General features: G+C 36.1%; 1 protein-coding gene across 10 annotated transcripts in view; it reads left to right on the plus strand.

Moving 5' to 3' along the window:
* The window catches only part of LOC117415660 (SH3 and multiple ankyrin repeat domains protein 3), a 289,648-nt gene that overhangs the window by 197,053 nt on the left and 70,989 nt on the right, over nucleotides 1-21,606 (plus strand). For all 10 annotated transcript variants that reach the window (XR_004546440.3, XM_059027379.1, XM_034026268.3 and 7 more), the window contains one exon: nucleotides 17,310-17,423. Coding sequence is in view for 9 of the 10 variants with exons in the window: in XM_059027379.1 (XP_058883362.1) it covers nucleotides 17,310-17,423 (114 nt within the window). In the remaining variant the exon portion in view is untranslated. The remainder of the gene's footprint in view (nucleotides 1-17,309; nucleotides 17,424-21,606) is intronic.

Below are 21,606 nucleotides of genomic sequence, written 5' to 3' on the forward strand. Positions count from 1 at the left end.
AAAACAAGTTTGATTATAATTTTGTTATAACATTAACTTGGAAGTAAACACCCCTTAGATTGTACTTTTGTCTAAATGAGAGAGTTGTTGCCCTTGGTTTTCCCAGGATTTTCTTATACACCCAATAGCATCGGGAATAATCATGAGCGTAATCCTTCCTGTTTCACTAGCCCTTTGCTTCGTTTTGTCTTACGAGGCTGTAGCAGCCAAAGGCAGTGGTGCATTCAACCAATGTTAGAATTACAGCTGCTGTCAATTCATTGGTGTGCAGAGTGGGACATAAGTGTAAACCAGTTAAGGAGGAGCTGGATTAAAGTTATCAAGTTTGGTCTGGCTGGAAAGTGAACCACTGTATTGTCAGAAGACATTAAACAAAGAGATTATCAAAAACACATACTGAGAAACAGCAAAGTACATTTTAAAGGTTTTTGTGTTTTGGTTTTGCATTCGTTTTGGGGAGTTTACATTTGTAACTGGGGGTACATGACAAATGATTTGAGCATGGTTTGTCACACTGTGGCTGCCAGGCACCTGTCAGGGAGGGTTAGGTCGGCCAGGGTGTCCTCGGCTCACCGCGCACCAGCGACCCCTGTAGTCAGGCCGGGCGCCTGCGGGCTTGCCTGTAAGCTGCCCGGAGCTGCGTTGTCCTCCGACGCTGTAGCTCTGAGGCGGCTGCACGGTGAGTCTGCAGCGTGTAAAGAAGCGGGCGGCTGACGGCACTCGCTTCAGAGGACAGCGTGTGTTCATCTTCGCCCCTCCCGAGTCAGCGCAGGGGTGGTAGCGGTGAGCTGAGCCTAAAAAAAATAAATAATTGGGCATTTCAAATTGGGGAGAAAATAATAAAAACTAATTGGCAACGACTAAATTATTAAAAAAGAAAAATATATATATATATATATTTTTTTTCAATGACTATATAAATACATTTAAATCTGTACTTTCTATATATATATATATATTAATAGCTTTGAACATCTGTGTATGAGGATATTTCGGTAGGAAGCTATGTGTTTACATGCTGTGATGATATAACTCATATACAGATGCTCACCATCCTTTAACTATGTTATACAGTATACAGGTTTAATACAATATAAATCAAACTATAGTTGTTTCTATTCATACTTAGTCTATTGGCATTTTCATTGAAAAGCGGGAAAAGGCTGAACAATACAATAATGCTAAGTGGCTGAGATACATGGCAGACTGTAGTGTCACTGTTTTATATTAAATTTGCAGTTGAAGGTAATTCAGAGTGGGCCCTCAGGTATGATTTTTTCAAGCAGGTGATGTCAACCAAAATTGAGAATAAATTACAGTACAAAATGTCATGAATGGCGTTTGTAGAAATTGAAGAGCATGTTGTACTTGTCATACCTTTTGTTACATATTCTATTCTCTATCCAACAAAATATTTGTAAATGCAAATATTTAAAGTGGCATCTTATAAGTTCAGCCTGTCCATTTTTATATTATGTTAAACTATATTATACTATAATTATTTCATACAGAGAAAAATTAAATTATTTTATAATATTTTTTTTTGTGACAACCTGATGCATGTTGTTTTATGATGTTAATACATTTCTCAGCAAGCCTTCTGACTCTCTGGAGGAGGTAATACACAGTACGGTGTAGATATGTATTGGCTAATAGGTTTTCATTCTGATAATTATATGCATTTTGTGCAACAAATAGATAGTACTTCTCCTTTTATTTCATTTTGACGGTAACACTAACCCTTCTTGACTGCCAATCCTGGAACTGTAGCGTCTTGTTAGGCTTCTGTGGGTTCATCCTGAAAGAAGGTGACTCATTTGAATGCTAACACCAGTCAGCCAGTCTGCCAGTCCTCGATTTCTATTGGTCTCTATAGGTAAATGTATGTGTTGGTAATTATGTTTGATAAGTAATCGCCAAATGTTTCTGACCTTGCAGATTACATGTGAAAACCTTGGACTATTTATGGATCTAAATATCTGCCTGTTTTTATAATATATATTTTTAATATAGAAATAGATTGGTGACTCACATGCACAATTAGACTTGCATAGAGTACAGCAGGTACCTTAAACAAATACAGTAATAAGTATTTTAGTATTTAGCTAAGTATTTTAGATAAGCCATTTTCTAGCATCTAGTTACGTTTCCAAAAATACTTCACAAAGTTATGTCATCAGCGTGACTGTACAGACTCTCCCTTTCCAACAGAGGCTAATCTGCTCAGCAATCAAATAACTTTTGACACTTACAGTACTGAAATAAAGCTGTTATTAAAGAGCAGCAGCTTAGAAAACGATTTACCTGCTTGCTAAATATCAGGCTTTGCAAAAACACCCTAGAGATGAAATTTCCAATTCTAGAGCAAGTCCTGACATGCAGATGTATTATTCATGTTGAAGAAGAATCTTTATAAACATTGTGAACAGATGTATATGTTAATATTAATGATGAGATGTACTTAGGGAATTTCCAGCACTGAAAACCGAGACTTGTTTAATTGGGGTACTTATTTCCCAAAACTCTGAATATAAAAAGTCCCTTTTATCTTCCATGGCATATATTAGCTGAAACCCAGAAGTGTAGTGTGTTATTAACATTATAAAGTGGTCTCACCAGGGAATTATAGTTGTTGTGGTATTTGTGAATTAATAGTTACTAAAGGATAATTTTATAATTAATTAAAAAAAAAAAAAAGGCCTGAGAGCTAAGCCACATTAAAGACCGCTGAAAATTGGCTAGGTATGAGAAAACCTAGGATTTGTTCATGCCTGATGCTGTCAGATGTGACGGTCTGTTATGCAGTCGTCTTTTGTGCAGCTTAAAGATTGTGAGAACAGTGAAACTGAATCACAATCAATGTATTCAGCTTAAACACTTACAAACTTATACATTCCTATTTTTTTTTTTTTAAGTGAAATGTAGGACTGCTCATTAAGAAAGGAGAAGTTCTGCAAATATTAGGTTGTCCACAGTTGTTCTAGGTCATCCACCCCCAGTAGGTGTTTGAAGTGTTCTGTGCAATGGGACATATAAATAAATTGGGTAAAATTGGCAAACATTTAACATCTCATGTCTCTTATTCCTATTTTTATGTGATGTAGTAGCATAATTAGCTACTTTGAGGCTGAAAATCCCATGGGCATTTAATTAATTATTCCAAAAATAATTTGAAAGCACATTTCAAATATGCAAAGGCTCTAATGGTGTGTACTTTTAGTTCTGAACATTGTGGCTTTGGTAGTTAACTCTGAAATCACAAATCTATCAACAAAAAAAAAATGTTGTAGATGACTCTGAGCCCATTATTTGCTGGATTCACAAAACCTGATCCTTTGAAAACTACCCGATTTGTGATTTTCTTATTATTTGTTTATTTAGTAGACACCTTTATCCAAGGCGACTTACAGAGGCTAGGGTGTGTGAACTATGCATCAGCTGCAGAGTCACTTACAACAATGTCTCACCCGAAAGACGGAGCACAAGGAGGTTAAGTGACTTGCTCAGGGTCACACATTGAGTCAGTGGCTGAGGTGGGATTTGAACCGGGGACCTCCTGGTTACACTGTGCCAAATAAATACTGGATAGCAAACCATGTTTATGGCTTGGATGAAGTGAGTTTGTCTGGGTTTAAACAGTCTTGAATACTCAGTGTTTTGATACATTTCAAGACATACTGTACACTGTTGGTTAACGTTCTGCATGTTAAATAGTGAAGTTCAGAAATTTTTGGAGCATGGCCTTCTAAATGTAGATGTTTCTGAAATGTTTCTAATACTTTTTTTGACATTGCTTAACACCTGTAACACCAGGACTTTGTCCATACATATATCTATGGGAGATCTGAATTTGATAGCTCAGTGCATACTAACCATGGCAACTGCTTTCTAATGTACAAATCCTCCTTGAGATACCGTATTCTAGATGAAGAACAGCAAGCAACATTGTAGCAGTTGCTCCAGCCCTGGCATTCTTGGCTGGTCCTAAAAAAGCTGAAAGCTGTGGCATTTGAAGAGTTAAGGGAACAAAAAAAAAAAAAGTCAAGATAAATATGCAATACATTTTAAATATTATGAAGAGCTGTAGTTGAAACCTACATATTTTAATAGCTTTAGCTATGGACTTGAAGCTGGGTGGGTGGGAGCATATCAGTTCATGTTTTAAAAGGCCATTTTTGTTTATTGATAGGTTCATTCAGATTAATGATAAATGGTTTTATTGTGTTTAGTATAGCTGCTGTACCTATCAGAATATAATCCTATCCTTAGACATTCCAATATAATTTGCATTCAACATGGGTCTGTTCACATTCTCCCTCAAGCCAGCTCATCCTGTTACTCACCTGTAACACTGTGTAGCAGGGCGATTGCGCTGCACGTGTGTTTAGTGTTGGTATAATTTGTATGGGGAAATGGGTTTATTGTGTGTCGTTGTGGAGTTGATTTGTTTAATTACATTTATAATTTCCAGACGGGCGCTCGATTGAGACTTGCTGCGTGCTAGGTTTGGTTGAGGGAAAGGGCAGCAAGTGATTGGCTGTGCTGGACCTCAATCAGCAGGTGGGTGGGTCTTGATTGAGTGTCCGTCAGTTCAAAAGCATCCGCGGGAGATGGTTCGGGGCGACTGTAATGCCATGCCAGAGGGGAGCGGCGTATACTCGGGAGGAGAGAGTCCGCGCTGCAGGAACGACAGCTACGCAACCCTGAGACTGCAAGCGGTGCTTGTGAAGGCAATGCCCAGCCAAGGCCGTATGAAGCAGCACGAGTCGTTGTATGAATACCGGCTCATGAGTAGGTTAGTTAGGGGATAGTGATCCCATGTGATGTATAGCGAGGGTTACGTAGTGTAGCCGGTTCCCGGAACGGGACGCCTCGTTTTAAGGCTAGCGCTCACCCTCTGGGGCACCTTTTATTTGTAGTTTTTGTACTGTGTTTTATTTTGCCTTTTGTACAGCTTGCTGTATGTGTCCTCTGTGCGTTACCATGGCTGGTAACGTCACATGACCACCTTTTATTTTGTTTCTGTTTGTATTAATAAAGCCTGCGCGCCTGTGCCGGTGTTTCAACCCCACCCCCAGTTGTCTCTGTACTTGGTAAACAGCGGCTATCCACGCACGTGACGTAACACCCTGTCACACACTGTAATTGCTTTTTTCATACAGCAAAAAAAAAAGCTGGCTCTTTGGGAGAATCCCTATGCTGCTCATTACTGTAATACTAGAAAAGGTACCATCAAATTAATTATTTGACTATCTTCCACCCACGATAAGCTCATTCATACAAAGCACAATTTCAGGGGTGTAGTTACATGTTTGTAAGTTGCTTGCTTTTCAGTGTTATCCTCAACTTGTATTATTTGTGAATGGTGACTAAATGACTAAATGTCATGATAGTGCTTCTTCGGTTTGCCACAGCTTGAAAGAGACTTAAGAGAACCACTTTAAGATGACAGTAGAATGTACGTAGGTATGTGCTAGCAAAATAGAAGTGCAAGCGTTTGTACTTTCATTTTTAAAAAAAAAAACAGAAACAAAAAGAAAATAGGCGAGAACGGGTACAGTATACAACTTGATTTAATGTTCCATAAAAGTCAGATTCAAGCGAGCTTCTATGTACAGAGCTGCACAAAGACAATATAGATTCTCATTCAGGGGCTCCGGAGCCAGTGCCCCCTCAGTTTTTGACAAAAGAAACATGTCCACAGCGGAAAACAGGCACATGTATAAAGGCCCGGACTCGTTCAGCAGCAGACAGACAGGCAGGCTTTCAGTGTGCAGAGCCTTTGCTTTTGCTGTGAGATAACGTTTTTTTTTCAGCACGAGAAATAGACTACTTTTAAAACGGGAAATATACAGTGAACTTGGATAATTAAATGGAAAAAGTAACACTTCAGAAGATGATAATATTGTGGATGAGGCAATGTAAATCTTAATTTTACCGCCACCAAAAAATAAAATGAAACAAGGCAACATGTTAAATTTATTTCCACAGCAAAGCAAAAACACTGACAACTTTAAATGCAGTGGCTTTGGTAAGCATACACAAAGATGAACATGTTTATAGCTAAGAATGAGCGCAGTTAAGCCGACTTTGGGTGTGACAGCGAATGTTTCTACAGTCGTCGTCTTGTAACACTGTAGAAGACTGTTGAAACATTTACCATTGTTACCATGTAATATTGTGTCAGAAGCAGTACATAACTGTATAACTTAAAAATAGCTAGCCTTTAGGTTGGCTATTAAAGCTAAACAAATACTTTGTAGACAGCTGTTTAATATTCTTTATCAATACATTCTTACAAAACAAACATTTAATTTGTTTTGAAATAAATTGAACAAGGTATGTGGGATACGACTCACTACCCAACATTCACATAACAAGCTCATTATTATTATTAGTCGTAGTAGTATTGATAGTAATGTTGTTGTTGTTGTTGCAAACTTTAAATAACTAGTAGACTATAAATATATAACCTGCTTCAATATTTGACCTAGTTGCTGTAGTGCATTAATTTATTTGTAGAAATACTGCATTAAAATTACTTTATTTTTTAAACGAAACTGGTAATAGTAATGTTATCTATTGTATTATAGGGGGAGAAAAGGTATGGCTATTTTTTTCTGTTGTAAAAGCAGCCATTAACTGAAATTTATTCAACTTTAACCATAATAAACATTGCTCCATGGTGAGTGAAGGGAGAGCTTGCTTCTGAGCCAATGATATATGAAGCTGCATCACAGCCTATATGTTTAAATTGCAAGTTTGACTGCTGGATGAAGAAGATTGCACCCTATAAAATAACAATACATTACTGGGAACATTAATTGTATTTTGCAAGACACATCTTTTGCTGTTGGGCAAGTGGGTCTCCTATCTATTAGAGAATGGACTGTGACCTATAAAACTCATTTTGCATTAGGTGACTGGTGGTGCACTCAAAAGAGTTCCATTCAAAATCAGCTCCCAGAGTCATAGTGACTGTGTGGATACCATGTCCTGCTTTACAGTGTCATAGATATGAACGATCATCCTTTCCTTCTTTCTTTCTTTCTTTTTTCTTTCTTCAGCAGCTTGAAAACTCAAGAAAACATTTATTAGCTTTTTTGAATATGTTGAATTAATAAGTGACTTAAAGAAGTGTGGTTCTACAGTGTTATACATTTGTAAATGGTGATAAGATGCATGTAATATTTAAAAAAAATGCTGACTTTTTTTTTTACAATTTTTATTATTATTTATTTATTATTGGTCACTTTACTGAATTGTTTTTTTCTTCTTTTAAGTCAGAGGCTGGATAAATGATGATTCACTTTTAAATGAACTGTTCATATTTAGCCTCACACTGTGTCCTATTGCAGTAGATAAGAGGTGAGTGGTGTGGGTAATGATACAATGTCCAAACAACAGTTCCAGTGCTCCACAGGACCGTATTTATTAAAGCAATGGTATCGGGGGTAGACAGCGCCCTGTCTGGTCAGGAGGGAGACTTGCAGCTCAGATTCCTCTCCCTGTCACACATGTCTAGATGATTTGTAAAATATTTTATATTTTTACAGTTTGTACAGTGTAAGCTGCAATACTTTAATTGTTGTATGAATATACAAACTCATATGACGGTATTTTTCCAATTAACAAATTCACATTTTCACTGTGGCAAGCAACTGTAATCTATAGTTAATTATTAATAACGTGCACCTTCTTGCATAAATTCATAACATATTTGGCAAACAGAATATACAGGCACAATAATAATAATAATAATAATAATAATAATAATAATAATAATAATAATAATAATAATAATAATAATAATAATTGTATTTTAAAAAGAGTTGATCCCTGCATAGGGAATATCTTTTCTATAGGAATTTATTTTCTTTTACATTTTTTTAAGAAAAGCTACCTGAGAGACTTTGCTGGGGATGTCTAACAAAGGAGGGAACTGAAGCTTGACTGCACTTTTGTGATGTGTGACATGAACTTGAAAGTGAGCAGACAAGCAGGAGCGAAATGTATTCTTATATGACACTTCTGTGAAATACCGTCTTTAGTCTGAGCTTTTTAAAAAGGAATTTATTATGTGTCGGAAACTAGGAACACAGCAAGAACCAGCAGAGCTTTCAACAATGTCAATCAAAAAAATCACCAGACTGGATTATGTAAAGTGGTGTACTGTACTGGATTGTAATCACAAGATAGAATAATATCTAGTTTTAGCACTTAAACAAGTGGTGTAATACGTTTCATTTACATGTTACTTAGTTTCCAGTATCAATTTCAGCAAAATTAGGTTTTTCAACATGCAATTAAAAACAAAAAGGGCCAGAGGTATGATGTTGTGGCATGATATTTCAAGTTCAGATTGTGCATTTCAATCTGCATGTGCACCTAATCAGTAAGAGTGGCGACTGTACCTAGCCAGCTGATATTTAACCAGGTTGTTATTTCAGTTAATATTAACATTCATATTAGACTTACTATGGGGGGTGGGGGATACATTTATTTGTGTAGATTTTTTTTAAGTACCCTTTACTAAGGGTGTCAATAGTTTGATTTAAAGTTAGCAAAATGTTAAACATTTATAGTTGTATTTTAAAATATCAAAAATGCATAAAAATGGGTATCATAAATAAATCTGCATAAATCTGAGCAGTTATCAACATTGCAAATATGTTAAAGTTTAAACTTTAGTACATTAAACAGAATCTAAAACCCTTAGCCTGTACACTCACTTCTGTTAATCCTATTTATTTGACACCTGGCATGTGTCATTGTGGCAAAGTGGTTAACAGTGTGCAGGTGCAGGTGATCAATAAACAGACAGACAACGATAATCCAGGTGCAGTGGTGTTTTATTTTAAATCCAAGTGTCCGATGACACAAGACACACAATAATAAAATAATAACAATGATAAGCAATGCAGCGGGGTGTATTGCTTTACTGAAGCCCGCAGGTTGGTCTCAAAATAATAATAGCCCTGTTCTTTTATACCCATACGTAACACAAACACAAGTCCACAGTGTGTGCTCTAGTGCTCGTAGTGCAAATACAGTTTAATGTGCAAACAAAGTGAAGTGCTGACCGGGTTTTGTGCTGGCCTTTGGCAACAGCTCCGGATCGTATTTCATCCGTCTAAGTAATAACAAACAGTATTTTTCAGACAGGACAAGAAACAAACAAAACACTAACGATAACAACACAGGTTTCTCCTTCCGGTTCACGTTAACCATTACAAAGGAACAGATCGCATCGCTACATCCCCTTTTGTACCATCTATCATGACCCCTTGGTTAACGAGTGCAACAGCTCCTCCAATCCGCGGCTGCCACATCGTTTCCCTTCCGGGTCGATGATTTAGTGTACCGGAGCTCCGCCCCCTTTCTATATGACCAACTTCTGCCTAACCCTGGGAATGAACTGTCTGGTCATCCAGTCCAGGGTACTCTGTTCCCTTTACACAGCACTCTCACAGGTCAGGAGGGAGATATACCAACGGAATGGTACAGATGGAAACTGATCAATGCACATTTTGTTATGGGTCTAAAACAGTGAATTCAGCTCTTAGCAGGACAGAATTGTTGCTGTTGTTGCTGTTTACACACACGGTGCAAAAAAAAAACAAACTGTTGGATTACTTTGACATGGACTGAGAAAGTAAAATAAGAACTGTTTTTTAAATGCTGTTTTGTAAATTGCCAAATATTGTATTACAGTGCACTGTTAATTTATGATGCCTTGACATTAATAAAGCAACTACAGTGTAGTATAATGACTTCCACTGAGATACAGTATTTTCACATATCTAAGGGACCCTGGAACCAATTCAACTGTACAGTATCTCGATTCATTTTTTGGCAATGTACTGTATGGTGAATAATCAGTCTGGGGTCAGCAGTGCTAGCCATCCCATTCCTGAAGTGATCTAACTTGCAATATTTTACAAAAGTACTTAGTGGAAAAGGGTGCAAAGTTCATTTTTTGATCTCAAATTCGAGTCAAATGAGCTGAACACAAAAGCCCCATTCATTGAGGTTTTAAGGAGGAGCACAAGAATATTTCTTCTGACTGATCCTGCAAAACCACAATGCCATGCTCATTAATTAACAGTATTTTGGACAGTGTAAACTTTTTGTTGTGTAAATGTTTAAAAAACGCAAAGTGTTCACCACAGTGTGTTTGTAGTGATAATAGTCAGGACACTGAACCCAGAGTAGCACTCAGTCCAGTGTTATCGAAATAAATAGGTCTAAGGAGTACCAATCACGGAGAGCAACCGATAAATCAGAGCAGTGTGGGATTCTTTACTGTCTGCAAAGTTCTTACCTTTGTTCTGGTCACTTGACAACACTGTGTCACTGACCTATACACTTTTTCCAGTTCTTACTGCTGTCTGTAACATTCAAATTGACATTCTCTTTTGTGGGAAATGCTCCTAGATAGGACTTGAATGTTCAGAACATCTGAGTATTGACTATTGAAATGTGTAGCTGGTAAATACATTGTAAGTAAAAATAGAAAGATTGAGTTGCTTCACATATGAAGTAATGGGCAATCTTCCCTTAAACTCAAAACAAGAAAAACTAAATAAATTGACAAATATAAAACTGTTTATTTTCCCATGACTTTCAAGTTGGCACAGTAATCAGTTACTTATGTTCTCTTATGTTCTTATGTTCTTAAAAGCTTTCAAAAAGGATTTATGACATAGAATCTTTTTTTTCTTTGTTTTCATTATTATTTGACATACAATACTGCAACTTTCATTCAAAAGGAAATCTTAATCTGTCTGAGTGCAAAATGACATTTTAACAGACCACTGCGGTTCGATATACTGGGTTGGCAAAAAGCAAAAGGCACTGCTGTAAAACTGACTAGTCTACTCCATTGGGGTCGAAGCAAGGTTCCCCTGGGACAGGTGTCCTAAAATAAAGCGATGCAAATTGGGGAAGTAGAGGTAAGGGATATTGGCATTACAATACAATACCTCTAAGCTAAATGTAAACGGAAGATGTCCAATATTTAACACATTGAAATAATTATTATATTATAACGATTACAAAACCCAGTCATCATTGACTATTATTTAATTAGCTGGGGACTTGGTAAAGCTGCCTTATATAGAATATATACAAGACCACATCCTGAGTCTGTCGTGGGTTATATCCCATGTGCTTGGTTGAAAAGCATTGAATTGCAGATTCCTTTATCCCTCTACTTAGCCTTTGAGGAAATCCTAATTGATTGTTTAGGTCTGTACCAACCAAATTTACCACATAGAGCTCCTAGAACTTTGTGCACAGCTAACTTAGGTAACTTTTGCCTTTTAAAATTAAAATAAATCACCCCGACAAAGCAACTCTTTTGTTCCCTCTACAGGGATAAAATGATTGTAATAAAAGATGTACTTGCCAGTGGTAATAATTCTGCTAATTTACAAATTGTCGCAAATCTATAAAAGATGAACTCTGAGTTACAGTAATGTTGCTCAAAAAGGTGAACTGTAATTTTAGACCTTGTGTATAAGGCATACCCAGTGTATTATTGATAATGCAAATTACTTGTATAATAATCACCTCAGCAGAAATACCCCGGTATACTACTGTATATAGAATACTATGAGCTGATAATACTGGTTAAAAAACTACGGCAACCATAGAGACAAGACAATCATGCTTGTTGTTGTAGTCAATCTTTATCTTACAAAGTACGAAGTGCAGTTACATTGCCTTGGTTACCCAGGAGGTAATAGTAAACCACATAATGGAACAGATGCTGCAACCTTAAATGTGCCACAAGGCCAGATAATTAATAATTACATCCATATTCATTGATCTTTCTGAAGCTTCTGATAGTCGACTATACACAATTGATTCAAAAACAGGAAATTGGTATAAATGATAAAGGCACTGGTTAGTTCATAATCAAAACTTATGACTGAAAATCTGAATGTATACAAATGAATAAAGGTGCACCTCAGAGTTCCATTCTTGAACACATTTTGTTTACAATTTTGTCAGTAATTGTACATTTTACAAGTTGCATTTAACACCTGTATGACCTGATTAACGTAAAGCTTTTATTGAACTCTAATAAAACCAAAATGATGGTATTTACTAAATCTAAAACACCCGAAACAGAAACCTGGATGGGTCTCTTAAATACCTGGGTTTTTGGCTTGATGATCCCCTGAGCTTCAAAACACACACTGACTCTCTTACTAGAAAGTTTAAAGTTCAGTTAGGTTACTATTTTAGATTAAAATCTAAAAGACATGGGGACATAATCTATCATGCTGATCATCAATTGATCATGCTTCTGCCCTCTTGTAGAAAGAAGCACTAGTAAGTATTTGTCAACTGTCTTTTTTTTCCTTCCACCTGTCATACTCAATCACAGCCTTGGAAATCACAATATGTTCATATACATGATGTGTCTGAGCTGACACTTGAACAGATGTTGTCAGAGACTGTCTATCACAAAGTAAACTGCATCACATGAACAAGCTTGAAAAAACACACAGCTTGAATTTTCATGAACTGCTTCATGCTGTGGGAATCACTTCAGAATCACTAAGTATTGGTGATTTTACAGTTTTCACTACCAGGAGTTTTATTCTGAACACCCAGTACTGACTGGTGTCATTTTTGACTCAGATCCCTCATTTGAACCTCATATTAGAAAATTAACTGTAGTGTCTTTTTTCATTTAAGAAATATCACTAAACTAAGACACTTTCTTTCCATTGAAGATGCAGAGAGACTGATGCATGCATTCATAACATCCAGACTCGATTATTGCAATGCTCTGTTTTCTGGTATTCCCAGATATGTGTTATCCCGACTGTAGCTTGTGCAAATCGCTGCTGCCAGGGTTTGAATAAGAAGTAGAAGACATGACCACACCGGTACTGGTAGCACTACACTGGCTTCCTGTAAGGTTTAAGGTCGATTTTAAAGTCATGCTTATTACTTACAAAGCATTAAACGGTTTGACTCCTTCATATTTAAATGATATTTTAATCCCATATATACCTAGACGATCACTGCGATCCCAGGATGCAGGATGGTACACAGGTGGTAGAGCATTTGGCTTTAGGGCCCCCGAATTATGGAATCGGCTATCTATTTCCGTAAGGGATGCACCAACTGTTACCATTTTAAAAACTTACTAGACAATTTATTGTGAAGGGCACTATGTCAAATAAAGATTGATTGATTGATTGATTGACTGCGTGAATGGGACAATTCATAGGTATTGCTTTGAGATCAATAGTTGTTTCAAATTAAAGGTGTAAAACAGCATCATTATATAAATAGAAAAGTACATGTGTCACAATATATGTGTCTCTAGTTGATTATGGCTAAAGTACCACTCCATAAACAATTTGAAGCATAAATTATAGTGATAATTTATTTTTTACCCATATTTTATTTAATTTTTATGTTTGTTAAAATAGACAAACATCTGTTTTTCCCCATACCTTGTTTCTACAACTAAATGTATAAAGATGACTTTAGTTTATGTAAGCAAGTGGGGTTTTTTTGGGTTTTTTTCTTGTATTTTCATGTTCCTGCTTTTTAAAGTTTGAATTCTGTTATTGGTATGAACCTTGTTGTTTTGGAGTGTCGTTTTAGTTCCAGTGCATTTTTCTGCTTGCACTGAGAGCAGAAAAATGGCTGCACATGGGTTAATTTCTTGCAATAACCATACTGTTACTATGGTAACCTAGAATATAAAGTAGTAATACTATAATTATTTTAGGTTGCAACACCAATGTGTGTAAAACAATTTTGTTGTATTGTTAATCATACTGCAGTATTTACATTTGAATATATATATATATATATATATATATATATATATATATATATATATATATGTTTTTTTTTTTTTTTTCCAATATCTGAAGGCAAAAGCAAAGGGACTATTTTCCACTAGCATAAAAAGCATTCAATAAAATGGTTTGGGGTTAGCTGGATTTTTATATATGATTAAACACAGGTCAAATGATCAAGGGTTGTGATACCTTTTCTCATTTGACATTGTGTTGTTTAAGTGTTATTGTCATGCTGTATTACTGAACTTCTCAAATATATTCAATAGCATGCAGTGCCGTGTATAACTCTACAGCAAATAAATAAAACATTAGGTGTTATACTATTTACACATCACTAAAGGGTTGTCGTACTTAAAAAAGAAAAAAAAGGTTGAAACTGAGATCATCCCGTGCTGTTGTTTTTTTTTTTGTAAAAAATAAGAGGTAATGAGCACATTATATTGCATATTAAAAAATATAAATCATGTAACATGTATATATTAACCTCAGTGTTGTTTTCAAAAAATATGCTCCCATTATGAAAAATATTTGTAAACATGGTTGCCAAGCAGAATACAAATTTCATTAATTATTTGCTCAATTCCTGGCACATCCAAAAGATTGACTGCACATTTAATCAGACCCTTTCTTGGATATTTCAGTTCCCTGATCAGTCCCATGCCTTTTAACATAAAACTAGGACCTTATAGCAGGTCACAGCTTTGCATGAATGATGCTTTAACTTGGTCCTTACGTCAGTGTGTGAATTGTAGTACAATGGAAACAATTCATGTTGTGTTCTGGGCAAGTTTAAAGCGTTTGCTGATTTTGATTAGAGTGAAAGGAGATATTGACCTAAACTAAATTTGAAGCTGGATGTTGGGTACCACCTCAGGGGGATTTCATGCAATCAATATCCAGTACATTCATTATATATCGTCAGAGATGTATTCCACTATTGCAAACAATGATCTTAATCATTTAAATATCACTACTCAAAGAGACTACTATATAAACTATTTGTAGACCATAATAAGCTTGCACAGAGTTATGTAAAGATGCTATTTTTTTCGTATTGGGCAAGATGTAAACTTTTCTTGTACATTTCAGGGATATTTCATTAAATAAATTGTGTTTCTAACTAACTGTGTCAGGCATAAAATGCACACATTTCTGAGCACAATGAATTGGATCTTGCACACCGAATCTATAGATCTATATCGCTTCAATCATGATGTGTGATGTTTTGAAGGATAGTGGAAGGACAGACAATCAAACATTTTAATGACCAGCAGATCAGACAATCACTTATTTCCTGTACGACTGGGCAAACTGGTCACATTCTATAATTTAAGTCTTAATTTAGCCTGTTTAAAATTTATTTCAGTGACCTGTGTCTTCCTTTTTACATTTAGCAAGAATAAGTCAGCAGTTACATATCTTAATATCCCACAGACACATTCATTTACAGTGTCTGGTTCAATAATGGTGTCAGTGCTTGGTGGTATCCATGACAACAGCCAAGATGTAGAAGCAGTTCTGTTAAAAAAAAAAAAAAAGTTCCAATGTTGTATTTTTTTCACTATTTCTTACATTTCTGTGTTATAAAAAAATTAAATAATACATTTATTATATATATAATGTCCTTGGTTTTGATGAAAAAATTATTCTTCCTGAATTTTCTAAGATTTCTTTAGGTGCTTCAGGTCAGAGGAGCGTTCAGTTACATAACTAGAAAATAAGTACGTTTTTTTTATGTCTTATAATGCTGGAGGGTGTAAATGTATGCATTGATTAAGCATTTAATGAATGTTGCACAGCGTATGTGTATTTTTGGATGCTAATTGTAATCCTGTGTGATGTAGTTTTGCTAAAATGTCACTCAATTGGTGCCATCAGTATGTAATATTTATACTACAAAAACGACTAGCCAAACAATTCATTTGTTTTATGCACTGACAATTAGTGAAAGGTAATGTTTTATATTACTGTTATAATATATGGATAAGTACTATAATTGTACCTCAGCCCATAAGAAAAATCGCTTATTTATAACTTTCTCAGCTATTTTTCTTGGAATTCTCTGTATGTCTTTTAAACTTCTGGTTGTCGTTTATTTTTATTTTTTATTATTTATTATTCCAAACACTAAAAATGTCATCCTGTTTTGGAATTCCCAATACTAGAAGCCAGAGAATTATTCATTGAAGACCAAGAAATCAAAAACACAACAAAGACTAGAAACTGGCATGGCATTGGGGGCCTCAAAGTTCATTTAGCCAACTTTGTATTCTGTATAAGAACAAACAAGACGTGACTGAATATGAGTCAGGAATTGTGAGAGGTATCCTTGGGAGTGTAGACTGGTGTTTAATTTCAACAGCACCACCTACCGGAAAGGAAAATGAACTGCTGCCTCCAGGAAAATCCATGCAAAGCATGTTTGGACCGCATTGTCAAGGGTGTCACAGTGTAAATCTTTTCCACACCCCACCACGGAAATGTTCAAAGGCTCTGACAGTGATTCATTTGTGATATTTTACTGTGTTTTAAAATGTAAAAACTATTCATTTTAACTATTCATTTGTCGTGGAATCCATATATTATAAAAGTGCATTACTGCAGGTTATAATTGCATCTCACGGTTCGCTGTGGTGGTTTATGATGTCACCAGAACCCTTTGATGCAGTTATAATCTTGATAAATCACTGCAGCCCATCTATTGTTCTGTATATAATGGCAACACATATGTTTTTCACCAAATACTTTTAGCAGCTGTAATTCAATTGAATAGCAGGAAGCATCTTAAGATGTCATTGCCTGAAGCTAGGATGTGGAAGTTTTAAATCAGTTGATTCTTTACATACATAAGCTTGCGTCTGTATCTGTCTGTATCTGTAAGAGATACTGATGTAACTTTAAACAAAACAAAAAAATAATAGAAGGAAGAGAAATGGAATGAATGTCTTCCAAACTAACACAAATATATGAATGTGTGTGTTCATTTATATTATCAGTAACTTTGCTGGAAGGTTTTTCAAAGCCACTGCTTTTCAAATACACTACTGGAACCAGCTTCTCTGGAGTGCACCATGTGCATGTCATTCAGGACAATATTGAACAGTATTGTCTATGAGCTGTCACTGATTAACAGGTTATTTACCCTGTGGAATTTTCAACCAAGCAAATCTAATAAGAGGTACAAGGGCTATTACACAATATGTTTGGATTTATAAAGCTTTTTTTTTTTTTTTTAATTTCTCAATGATTTGGAGAATATAGTAATCTTCACAAATGTCAACCAGAGCATGTTGAGAAATCTTTGCTCCAAGATGTTCAGCAGCAGTAGTTACAGAAATCTGCTGAAATAATTGGAACACATATTTAAAAAGAAAAGCATATCTAGACTTAGCTGAAACAGATTTACAGATACATGGTGAGTGACACAAGAGATGCAACTTGTCAATGATGGTCAAATTCTCTCTCCAACAGTGCTGAGTATCGGTGAAGGTGGATTCTGGGAAGGAACGGTCAAGGGCCGAACAGGCTGGTTCCCTGCAGAATGTGTGGAGGAGGTTCAGATGAGACAGTATGACCCACGGCAAGGTAAGGGGCGGGTTCCCTTTCTCTAAATTGGCAATTTCTGCTTGGTTAAACATATCGCATGGTTTACCTATCATTTTATTTTCACTGAATGTATTTCCTCTTTTATACTCTACAATTCTGAAAAAAATGATGGGACACAGTTATAAATAAATATTTGGAGACAAGAATTCATGTGAAATTGTTTCAACCAAAGGGTAATAGGCCATCGAATCAATCATATCAGAGAGAGAACTACTGCTAAATGTGTTTTTTGAGAAAGTTGAGGGATATGAGGAAAATAAATGGAAATTATCCCAAATAAATTGGGTTTCTAATGGCTTTTCCCTGTTGTATGAAAGTTAAATGTTCCTGTGCAGTTTAATAGTGTCAAAGTGGCATTTTTACACAACCCTTCTATAAAATGAAGAGACTGTTGCTTCTTTATTTTTTCTATATATATTTAAAGATATGTGTTATTCACACAGGCTAGCTACGACTAGCTAAGCCAACAGTTAAAAAATAGCCTTTGAAGTTTTACAGTGTCCCAGTTTCACAGTTGACAACGTGACATGGGCACATAAGCAAGCGTGATGAATTTCCCCTTTAGGTGCACTGTGAGTTCTTCCAGCCAACTCCCAGCTCAAATACTGACAATGAGTGAGGATTACAAAAGCCCAGAAGCGGGCCAACTAAATTTCCTATTTAAATGCATTGTGAGATTGTCACTGAGACAGATGAAAAGCTTCACAGTTTTGGACAGAAATGAAGAGTCCCCAATTGTAAGCTATGCTTCACATGTTTCCTGTCTGGTATTAAAACCTGGGTTGTAGCAGTCAAAGAGTTAAATCATCTGCATTCCAATGCAGCACAATGGATATGATATGAATATGATATGAACGTGTGGCCCTTCTGTAAATTGAAATTACAACAGCTGGATTTGTGTTTCTTGCTGGAGGGGGGAACATATTTTCCCTAGTGTGGGTGAATGTTGGACCCTGATATATCCCTTGCCAGTGAAGTTGGGCTTTGCCTAGCGAGGAAAGAAAGAAATCTACAGCAAGAGTCTCTACCTCAATTTCTTTTCAGCAGTGCGCTCAACAAGCAAGTTAGGGTCGTACAAGTTGAAATGGCTGGGGCATGCTAAATTTAGAAAGGGGGTTAAAAGAATTTCACTGAGATTAATGACTATTTTCCTGTGGATCTGTGTTTCTAATTACAATAGAAACCGTGGCAGTGGATTTGCTGAAAACTTCTTTAATAAAAATATATTCAACAAAAGGAAATCTAAAACGGAAAACAAATGGCTGGCCCCAAGCAATAGCATCAACTTTTTTTGTGTGTGATTAATAAACCTTTTTAATATAAATTACTGTGTTGCAAGGCAGAGTGATGGATGGCCCCCTCACTTTACCTTCTGAAGTAGGAATTGTTTTGTGATGGATTCCTTTGTCTGAAGTTAAAGAGACAAGCTGTAGAAAAGACTTTACTGCACAGAGTGTTGTATCACAAGCATTCCATTTAGTATCCAGGAGCCTCTTTAAATAATGTGCTGGCTCTTTGTTTGCATTATTGTAATGTTATTTACTAAAGAGAATATAAAACCATTGCAAAGTTGTAGCTTGTCAAGAAGAAAAACAGAATATGAGGTTGTTTTGCATTCACTTGTTAGAGCTGTAATACAGTACATGTATCATTTCAATCACATTTGTCCTTGCAGCACATCCTTCATAGATGCTGCAGTGTGCTTGCCTGTTCTCTACAGCAGTGATTATCTGGAGTGCTTTTCTGTCTTTAATAAAGAGGCATAGATTTACTTGAAGTAGTGCAACCATTTTCTCGACTTTTGTTTTCCAGTTCAGAAAGGATTATTGAAGCTGATTGTTTAAGTTGGAGAATAACCTCAATGTTTTTAACAATAAGATGGATTCACATAGCTGCTTTCAATGGTGTATCTTCCTGCCCCCAGTTGTGTTGGTATTTATTTGTTAGAGCAGCTCTAACTTCATGGACTAATACCCTCTGATGCAATTTTCTCCTTGTCAAGATGTTTAATGTTACTATTCTCCATCCCTTTACACTATCTAAATATATGTTTGGTTTGGTGTTATTAAAGGATTATTGTACATTAGCCTTTGCACGTCGCTTGAGAAATTCTCTTTATCACTTTTTTTTCCATCGTTTGTTTCTGTTCTACTGATTTGCATATAGTTGTCATGGCCAACTGATGAACTCCACAAGCCAACGCCAAGTAATCGACTCATTTAACAGGTCTAATTTCTGATGCATTTTTCAAGCGGCTTGTCTTTCAAAATGTGTGTTTCAGTTCTAAGAATAATGTTTCGATATCTATATTGTGACTCTGTCTATTCCTCACACATTTTATTTATTTATTTTTTGCCGACAGTGGAGGAGTCCTTGAGAAAATATCATCTATTTATTTCAAATACAGTACAGTCGTTCAGGAATACAATGCATTAAATGTCTGCTTGTGTGCTCAGAAGAATGGCTCTGGTCATAAGGGTTGATTTGACCAACCTGCAGTATATCCCGTTGGGATATCTTTTTTTAAGAGCATTGTACAGCACTGAGAAATCAACCTTGATTACATCAACCATCTACAGTAGCAGTAGTTAAAAATAAATGGTTGAGTCAATCCAGATGGATCCCTGTTACTGTAGAATACTCTAAACAAACACAGTTGTGAAATATCCTGGAATGGTATAGGTTGATCTAATTGCCCCCATAGTATCTGTTCTTCAATGTTTATGTAACAGTGTGATTTTAGTTGCAGAATTCAGTTATTTGGGGTATTTTCAAAATCTGTCTCTGTTCTGTTACTAACAGAAAACATGTTCATGTTCAAAAAGACTCAAAATAGATAATTGCCTTCTTTAGATTGACTGTAAGGTGAAGATATGACCATCAAAGTCTCAACAGAGGGGGCTCCCGAGTGGTGCATCCAGTAAAGGCGCTCCTCGTGGAGTGCAGGATGAGCTCTATAGTCTGGACGTTGCGAGTTCGAGTCTAGGCTATTCCACAGCCGACCGTGGACGGGAGCTTCCAGTGGGCGGTGCTCAATCGTCCAGGGTGTCCTCGGCTCACCGCGCACCAGCGACCCCTGTAGTCTGGCTGGGCGCCTGTGGGCTTGCCTGTAAGTTGCCCGAGAGCTGCGTTGTCCTCTGACAGGGGTGGTAGAGGTGAGCTGAGCATAATAAAATAATTGGCGATTCCAAATTGGGAGAAAATAATAAAAATAATTGGCAACGACTAAATTTATAAAAAAAAATTTAAAAAAAAAAGTCTCAACAGACATGAAAACCACTACAAAAGTTGGCACTATTGCTTAAATGTCAGTCTGCTTGAGGGAAGAGTCCCAGTATTGTATCTGTCAATAGAAACTGCAGGGGACTCCTTTCCTTAACTATTGCATTAAAGATAAGAAAGATCATAGGACAGGTCAAATAAAATAAGTGGATGTGACGGGCATGACAGATGTGAATAGCTTGCTTGCTTCCAAAGGGCCAAAAAAACGTGATGGCTCTTACAGGTGTGGACCTGCTTCATCAGGGTCTTTTTGGAATAATATTAAAATAAACATTAACAGGAATAACAATGTAAAAGTAATCTATTCATGAGTGCTCATTTATATACACATGACACAAGAGAGATGCAGCCACATCAAAGAAATCCATGATGCCCAAAGTATTGAATATAATAAAACATCTACTGTTGTAAAAAGATCAATGTTGTTGCATTTGAAATGACAACATTTATCTTTTTAGATAAGACGCAACAAAACAAATTTTAAAAAATGTACGTAAAATTATACAGCAGCCTGGAAGTACTTTTTGATCTGAAATGGTTTGGAACACAATCAGTAAATGACTTAGAAAGAAACGAAAGTTGAGTGTGGGCCTATTTCTCTATATGAAAATGACTGCTTAGTGTATTCATTTCTTATTTTTCAGGACATACTACAATTGAGTCTTGTGCGTTCTCAAAGAATTGTGTTTACTAACCTCTTTTAATTGAGAAATTCAGAGTTTCAGAGACATCTATGTGGTACTGTCTAATGTCCACAACTGTTTTTCCAAATAGGTTGAAAGACTATCTTTGTGGCATTATATTTAGCGTTTTCGATCTATAACTTTGTGCCCTCGTCCTATGTTAGGATATCATGAGTCAGCAGAAAAATTGCCTCATT

This window comes from Acipenser ruthenus, chromosome 7, assembly GCF_902713425.1.
Source record: "Acipenser ruthenus chromosome 7, fAciRut3.2 maternal haplotype, whole genome shotgun sequence".
Classification (NCBI taxonomy): domain Eukaryota; kingdom Metazoa; phylum Chordata; class Actinopteri; order Acipenseriformes; family Acipenseridae; genus Acipenser; species Acipenser ruthenus.